Consider the following 8,436-nt stretch of genomic DNA (forward strand, 5'->3'; position numbering starts at 1 on the left):
CCATCCCCGTGCCGATCCCGCCCCGGACCAGCGGACTTGGGGATCCGCTGGACTCTGTCTCGGACACCGGAGCTTCGACCGTGCAGCCTCGAGTTCCTGGGCCTCTGCCGGGCGTTCCCTGCGAGCGCAGAGGGACCTCCTCCCAACCCGCGCAACTTCCCGCTTTGCACCTGGGACTGGCGGCGCCGGCGGACCCAACACTTCTGGGCAGGGTGCCCCTGCTGCCCCGGGTCCGGGCGAGGGGACTTGTCCCTTGCCCCCCACCCCGCTCTGCTCGTATGGCGCCTCCAGCTGAGTGACGGGGGCGGCGTGCAGGACTTCCCCTCCTGGACCTCCTGCCATCGCGGGGCAAAATGTACGAGAGCGTGGAAGTGGGGGGGCTCGCCCCTCCGCCAAACCCCTTCCTAGTGGTGGATTTTTATAACCAGAACCGGGCCTGTTTGCTCCCGGAGAAGGGCCTTCCTGCCCCTGGCCCCTACTCCACCCCTCTTCGGACTCCGCTTTGGAATGGCTCAAACCACTGTAGGTACCGGCCACCACTGTGCTCTTTAGGAGCTGGGTGGGGGTGGCGGTGGGCTTTCACTCCTACCCAGGGATGCGTCAGGGCCCTCTGGGGCCTCTCTACCCTTCATTTTATTCCCATCTGCCTTGATGTAACTTGGTTGCCCTTGCTGGACAGTTGCCCTCCACCCAGTGACCCTGGGACAGGATTATGCTAGGCCTGAGGAACTTTGTGGGTTCCATCTCCAGGAAACATTCGTTCATTCCTTCTTCCCAGAGACGACGCCCCAACCTCTTGCCCCTAATTTACATCTTCTTGGTTGGGATCCCATAGCTCCACTATAGGTTAGAGGGTAGGGTAAAGGTCCTGGCCATGGGCTTATCTACTCCAAGGAGGAGGGGCTACCTCCCCAAATCCCCCACCTGTCAAAGCCTGGGGAGAATTCCATCCTGTGTGACAGCTGCTGCCCCCAGCCCCTATTCTTGCCTCATTAGAGTAAGGTGGCAGGGGGAGTGCTCTCTGTTGGTGTTGACAGTGAAGTGTGGCAGAAAGGGGCAACTTCAACAGACACTTGCTGTCTTGGCCAACCCTTACATTTTGAGGGGCACTTAGTCCATTTGAGGGAATGTCCTGGCCCCAGGCACTTGACTGGCATCTTCCAGGGGAGAAGCTGCTCTGATGTGAAGACTCCTCTTTCCCTTAATCTTCATTGGTGTTGTTCTCTATGGGATGTTTGGGTTTGAGGGGCTGGGGCTGCTCTGGAAATGAGACCACATCCCCTCCTAACCCCACCACCCATGAATCCTTTTGTTAGCTTGTCAAGGGGTTAAGGCCAGGCCTTGTGCTATTTCTAAGAGGGCTATTGGTGTGAACCCTGATGTCCTGGCAGCTGAGCACCCTCTCCAGCCTGGGTTCAGTTGAGTTCAGGCTCCTCTGGGAGGGAAGGTTCTCTTCACACCCTGGACCTGTGCGCATGCCTCAGGGTACAGTGCACACCTGGGTGTGTTTATGCCCAGCTGTGACATAGTGTGCACTGGGTGGTGGGGAGCTGGCGCTAAGGGGTTATTGTTAGGTGGCTCAGATTTCTTTACCTGCCCTGCTCAGGGCTCAGTTCTTCCCAGGAGGTTCTCCCACCTTCCCAGACCTGCCGCCACCCTTCTGTGTGCCAGAGTCCCTGGGGGCCTAGCAGATTGGGGAAAGATGGAGTGCAAAGGATTTGCCCACCCACAGCCCCCCTTGCATGGGAAGAGAGATCTAAGGTGAATGACAGCCCACCCCTGCCCTTCCAGAGACACCTCAACCCCAGCCTTTCCTATTGTCCTGCTCCCTGACCTTTGCCTCCAAGGCAGAATCAGCTGTGAGGTTGCAGCCAGGGAGGGATGGGTGATCATTGGCTTTGGAAAAAAGAAGTGAGAGGTTGCACCAGGACCCTTCCCATTATCCCAACACTGGAGAAGGGACTCCCCACTCAGGATAATTGAGGCTGGGTCTCCAGGCCTCCCCCCACCTCCCCTACTGTCTTCACAGCACTAGGGGAAGCTGGGAATCTGAGCTCTTGGGTTCCAGCTCCTCTTTCCCAAGCCCTCCCGGACAGTGGCGCTCTTCCTGGCTCAGAACTGGAGGGGAGGAGGATAACAGAGAACTGGGCAGACAGCCCATGTGGGGAGCCTGGCTTCCTCCAGCCACTGGACATGGGGAAGTGGTGAGCCCTCTGTACACGGAACCTGGGATGGGGTAGGGGAACCTGGGGTGGAGAGGAGGAGGCCAGCTCGAGGTGTCTGTTCACTGGTGTTTACCCCTGTTGGAGGCCATAGGATTGCCCTGAGGCACACAGACCTGTAGTCAGGTTGGCCCCCGGACCTCTGCCTTTGTGGCCAATGTCAGTCACCACCTTGGTAAAGAACCTTTAGGTGTGTGGGGGCTTTCTGTTGCCTGGAGTCACCTCTAGCTGTCTTGGAGACTACTAACCCATGCCTCTTCCAGCGGTGGGAAAAGAGCAGGTTGGCTGTGGGGAGACCAGCAGGTCTGAGGAGCCTGAGGACCTTGCTTCCCTCCACAGCCTCCGTTTCAGTGCATTAGAGGACACGGGGTTCACAGGATGTGGCTCCCCATCTGTCCCCCACCAGTCTCCGCAGCTCACGCCTCTGCCCGCTCCCAGACGTCCAAGAATGTGAAGCACTTGGATGCCCGTAGTGGGGGAGGGGAGAGATGCTTATCTTCGGCCACAAGGTTCGGGTCTTGAGCCGGCCCACCAGCCGTGCTGCACGCAGAGCCACCCTCCCCTTGCCTCCCCAGGGGTTTGCGAGGGGAGCTGCGGAGGAGAGGGCGCCAGCTGGATTGGGAGGGGAGCCGCTGGCCACCGGCCCAACTGATTTCCTGCTGATCTCCTCCAGGAAACTGGCCCCTTTGCTCGAGCCTGCGAACGGCTCTGGGGCGTGGGGACTCCGAGCACCGCGCGCCCGCCCAGGAGGGGCGCGGGGGGAGGGGCACCCTGGCAGTGGCAGCGGGAGGGGACGCCGGCCGGGCTTCCTGGGCCGGATCCAGCCCTTGGCTGCACTCTGGAACTTTGAGCTAGAAGGTCTGGTCCTTTTCCAGTCCCAGCCCTTCTGCAGGAAGAAGAGAGATTTGTGGGCTGGGGCCTCTAGGGAGGGTGGCCCGCTGGGTGGGGCCAGGCCAGGGTAGTCCCTACCCCTCGTTCGAGCGCGGTAGCTGTGTCCTAACTATTGCAGAGGCCCAGAGGACGCACACCTCTGGATTGGTCTTAATACTGGCCTTTCTGGGCTGCTGGCTGCAGGCCTGGGAGGTGGGGACTGGGCCTTAGGCTCTGGGTTCAAAGAGCAGAGCTGGAAAATTCAGAGACTGAGTTACCTGTGTGACAGGTGGGGATATAGTGGGGGTGGGGTGCAGACCTGGTACAGACTCAAGGGTAGCCTGCTGCTGGGGGGTAGGCTGAAAAGAGGCCTCACCCAGCCCAAACTGGCCACCACCCCCTTTGGTTATGTCTCCCATCTTGCCAAAAAACAATTTTCCAAAAGTACATTCTTTCAGCTCAATAAACACTCTCTGGACTTTGCCTTAGCTCCAAATATCTCTGGGCCTTTGCCTCTCTGGTCTGTCCTTGGCTGCCTGCTCTTCATCCTATATCCTCTGTCTCTGTGAGCCCCACCTCCCTCCCCTCTGTACCCCAAATCTCCTTCAGTTCTCCTTCCTCTGTTTTGGCTCAGTGTGGAGATAGGGGCTAGGGAACAGGCCCAGGGCAAAGGGTAGTAGGGGCGGGGAGGTGGGTCAATGCCTTTTTCCTGTGCTTGCTGGAATGCTGACCAGGGTTTGAGACCAGGCCCCCCCTTGTCCTTGACACCCCCCCCAAGTCTGGATTGTCTATTGTTGCTGCTTTTTACGTCTTGGAAAAAGTTAGCACAACAAAGGTTCCTTTGTCACTCACCCCTTTGCCTCCTGGCCTCACCCAGGCCCCCCCACCCCACCCCCCAGCAGCTGTTCTCAGGCCTCCCTGCCTGTCTGATTTGCTTGTCTGGCCTGGGGAGAATGAAGTAGGGTGACAAACGGGGCAGGCCAGTTTGATGTTCCGATGAGGAGGAGCAGTTTGCTGCAGGACCCTTTCCTGCAGACTGGTCTCTGGTCAGGGAATGGGACATGGGCTACCACAGTGCTGACAGGCAGACTTAGGGACGTGATATCCAGGCCCAAGTAGGAGCCAGGAAAGCCCTGCCAAAGTTGTTGACCTGGTTCCCTGTTGTCAACTTCCTAGCAGCCAACCTCCAGTGTCCCCAAGCATCCTACCTACCTCTTTGCCTGGGCTTTGCGGCCACAGGACTCATTTGTGCTGTGAGGTACTTGGGCACAGGAATTGTGTGCCAGCTTTTTATGTACTATATATGCCAGCTTTTTGTGTACTAGGGTATGGGTGGAATTAGGTGGTACTCTGTGCGAGGAAGCAGATTCTCACCCATCCTTGGCTCTTGGGTGTGGCAAAGGCCTCAGGAGGATGCTGGGGGGCCCTTTGGAACTCAGGGCTGCCTCTGCTGTAGTTCTTACCTCTTCCACTGCATTCCCAACTGCTCAGGCTCTGGGCATAGTCAGCCTCCACCCAGGCAGCCATGTTCTGCCTGGTGTGATGGGCATGGAGCCAGGCACTGGGGAAGTTTTACTGATGGGATGAGGGGGGACACTGCCCCTGCTGGCAGGGTCACCCCTCCTGGCTGCCCTCTTGGAGCTGAATAAATGGAACGGAGGGGGTAGTAACCCGGACATAGTATTTAGGCCAGACAGACAGAGCATTGATGGGAACAGACCCCCTTTGTCACACTGTCTCTCCCCCAGCGTGGGGGTACCCACAGAGTGATGGGCTTCTGGGGGCCATGAGGACTCTTCTCCCTTTCTTTAGGAAATCCTCCTACCTAGCTCAGGGAGAGCCCATCTGCTCACTCTCCAACAGTTATGATTCTTCTTTGTACATCCCCTTGGTCCCCACCTTGGCCAGGGGATTGTTTGGGTGGAGGATGGCCTGTGATTGCTGTCAGAGGGGGTGGATTGCTGGGGGGAGGGGGTTGGCAGAAAGGCTAGGGAGTGGCTGGCTTTGAATATCCTGTTGACCCCAGTTTCCTCTACCCCCAGCCCATGTCCTTCCCTCCCTCTCTCATTGAGCTTTAACTCCTGAACTTGGGGTAGCCGTGGCCAGAGTACCCAGGGTCCAGGGCTTTGAAATTAGGTTGACTCCCTCCCTCTCCAACTATAGCTATGTATGTATGCTGTGTAAGTACATGCACACACACACACACACACACACACACACACACAAATCTCGAGTCGAAGGTGGGTGCTGTTGGCTAGAAGTGATGGGAGCTGGAAAAAAAACCTGTTAGCCTCCTTCTCCATGTCTGGCTGGTAAATACCAGGTTTCTGAAGACCCTCCCTGTTTATACTTTAAATTTTTCCCTCAGTGGTGAGGACAGGATTGTTGTAGGCAGGATGGACAGGGTACAGAGGATGGTGACCTGTGTCTCTAACTGCCCCTCCCTTCTTCTCTCCTAGCCATCGAGACTCAGAGCAGCAGTTCAGAAGAGATAGTGCCCAGCCCTCCCTCGCCGCCACCCCTGCCCCGAATCTACAAGCCCTGTTTTGTCTGTCAGGACAAATCCTCGGGCTACCACTATGGGGTCAGTGCCTGTGAGGGCTGCAAGGTGAGTAAAGGGGTTACCTGGAAGGACACTATTGCTTAGATAAATGGGATGTCTCCACTGCTGTCCTGAGCATGTAGTTGGCAGCCGTACCCCTGAAGCCTCCTGCTTTTGCCTCTTCAGCAGCTGTGGAGGATGAGGGATGCCTGCGGAGTCTCCTCCAAGGATGAGTAGGGCTCCCCCAAACCAGTGGTCCCCTCCTGTTGAGCTCTGCTTGTCTCCATCCCCCAGCTAGCAGAGTATACTCTGGCCCTACCACTGTTGCCCAGGTTGCCATGGTGAGCTGGCTGTTGCCTGGCTCTTGGCTGGGGACCCAGGAGGCCTGCCCCCAATGGCCTTGCCCAAAGTTTGCCATGCCATCTCTGCTAGGAGCAGACACCCTGCCTTGGCTTCCCCTTCAGGTATCCAGGCTATGGACTTCCCAGAGTCTCTTGGGTTTCCCATCCAGTCATGCTGGTCTCTAGGCACTGCTGTGGGTGTTCTTTCCTAGCAGCTCTGAGCCTTCTCTACCTGAGGCCTAAGCCTCTGCTCCAGTTTCTTTCCTCAAAGATAAGGGCTTAGAAGCTGTGCATCCTTAGTACTTGGGGCTCTGGGCTCTAGAACCTCCAGTCTGCAGTAACCATCCCTAAGACCAAGGTCAGGGGCACAATACAGACTTCTGACAGTCTGTGTGTGCTGGCACTATCTGCTTCATCCTGGCTTATTGTTGCCTAGTCAGTCAGTCTCTATGCTAACCTATGCTGCAAAGCCTATGGCAACTTTTCTTTATGGCTAACATGTGTCTGGTTGTTGCATGTGTCTTTTTGCCTTGCTCATGTGTGTGCATGCCTATATGTATACAGACCCTGCTGTCTTTTCTTACTACATTGTAGTCCTTAGCTGCGGGTTTCAGACCTCTGCCTCCCCCCATTCAGCTTTTTTTTTTTTTTGTCTTTTTGAGACAGGGTCTCCCTGTAGCCCCAGCTGCCCTGGAATTCGCTATGTTGGCCTTGAACTCAGAGATCCACCTGCCTCTGCCTCCTGAGTGCTGGCACATCTGGCCCCATCCAGCTTTGTGTGTTCCTGTCCCAGACTCAGCTCTCAGGTCTTTTTATTCTGAAGAGTCTGGTATGGGGATGTAGGTTAGGGAAGATGTGGCCACTTTGTGGAATAGAGACAGGCCCGAGTTGTCCTGAGGAATGTCATTTTAGGAGAATCATCTATTTCTCAGGTACACGACGACCAAAGTTTGAGCCCGCTGCGCTGGTGCTCCTCCCAGGCTGAGGCTCCAGGTCAGGGTACTGCTCCTACTGTGGATGACCTGACTCTCTCCCCTCCATCTACAGGGCTTCTTCCGCCGCAGTATCCAGAAGAACATGGTATACACGTGTCACCGGGACAAGAACTGCATTATCAACAAGGTGACCCGGAACCGCTGCCAGTACTGCCGGCTGCAGAAATGTTTCGAAGTGGGCATGTCCAAGGAGTGTGAGTGTCTTGGGCCGGGGCCAAGCTCCACCCCAGGTGGGGCCTGAAGTGCTTCTGAAGGCTGGGGTGGGGGAGCAGTGTGTCTATGTGCACATGTGGGAACGTGTACTGTGGCAGGCAGGCTCCTGGTTAAGGATGCTTTTCTAGAGTGCTTCATGAGCTGGTCTGTGAATCTGGCAGGCTCTGTGTCCGTGTATCATTCAGTGCTCAAGCACAAAGTACACAGAACCACCCCATTTGTAGGTCTGACTCTGTGTGCTTGCATGTGTGTACATGGGCACCTTCCCCAAGGTGACTCCCTTGAGGGCTCTGTTTGGCTTTGGAATAACATACCTGAGTCTCTTCCCATTGTGTCCCTTCCTGTTTGGGGAGGGGCCTGAACTCCAGGGTGAAGTGGGTATTAGGGGGAGTCTGATGGAGGAACCCTGAAGCCATTATTTGGATAAGCCTGGGACCCAGAGTTGGAAAAGAATTAGGTTTCTCAGATCCCAGAGGAACAGGGGGTTTCCAGTTTGGGCCCAGCTGAGGCCCTGATGGAGGGAGGGACAGGGAGGAAAAAGCTGGACAGGGAGACCCTCTTGTGTTGAATCATGGGTGTTGCCATGGTGACCGGTGATTGATGATGTCAGAGATAAATGACGCTGACAGACGCCTCCTTGTCTGCGTGGCCGTTGCCATGGAGCCTGAGCCTTGGGGGATGGGGTGGGGGAGGGGGCCGCAGGACCCCCCTCCAGCCCTTTGTGGGGAGGGGTGAAGGGAAAGATGGTCTGACTAATGTATCAGAAGCCCCAGCCAGGAATGAAGGACTGGATGTCCTGCTACCTGCCTGCACCAGAGACTGAGAGTCCCTGGTCCTGAGCTCAGGAAGTGGTCGCTGCTGGCTATGCTGTGTGACAACTCTGAGCCTGGTGCAGAACTGGACCTATTGCTAAAAGGCTGTCACTTCCTCCTCCCTTTGGGCCACCTTCCCTCTTTTCAGTGTGGAAGGACAGGACGAGGGTGGGGACCCCCTCTCCTTCCTACCAACAACTCCCCCTTTCTCTCCCTCCTTCCCCTCTCCTGGCTGCTCTGTGCCCCGGAGCTGAGCAGCTGCCATTTCAATAGAATTAAAGCTTCCGAATGATAAACGTCTTGTCACAGCTGCAATTTTCTCTTCCCAAATTATCCCCCCACTCTGCCTCTCCCTCTCCCTCCTCTCCCCTGCACTTTATTGAATTTGCAGAATCGACATGAGTGATCTCCAAATTATACTGGCCCCCCCCCAAGGCCCCC

The 8,436-nt window shown here is 56.5% G+C and overlaps 1 protein-coding gene across 4 annotated transcripts in view; it reads left to right on the top strand.

Annotated features, from left to right (window-relative positions):
• The window catches only part of Rara (retinoic acid receptor alpha), a 45,594-nt gene that overhangs the window by 31,823 nt on the left and 5,335 nt on the right, over window positions 1-8,436 (top strand). For 3 of the 4 annotated variants that reach the window (XM_008829436.2, XM_029561792.1, XM_008829438.2), the window contains exons 3-4: window positions 5,552-5,700; window positions 7,023-7,164. In XM_008829436.2, the coding sequence (XP_008827658.1) occupies window positions 5,552-5,700; window positions 7,023-7,164 (291 nt within the window). Of the gene's footprint in view, window positions 523-5,551; window positions 5,701-7,022; window positions 7,165-8,436 lie in introns of all 4 variants that reach the window. The other variant, XM_008829439.3, reaches the window with a different exon arrangement.

The sequence above is a fragment of the Nannospalax galili genome, unplaced genomic scaffold (genome assembly GCF_000622305.1).
Source record: "Nannospalax galili isolate Female #2095 unplaced genomic scaffold, S.galili_v1.0 scaffold1274, whole genome shotgun sequence".
Lineage (NCBI taxonomy): Eukaryota > Metazoa > Chordata > Mammalia > Rodentia > Spalacidae > Nannospalax > Nannospalax galili.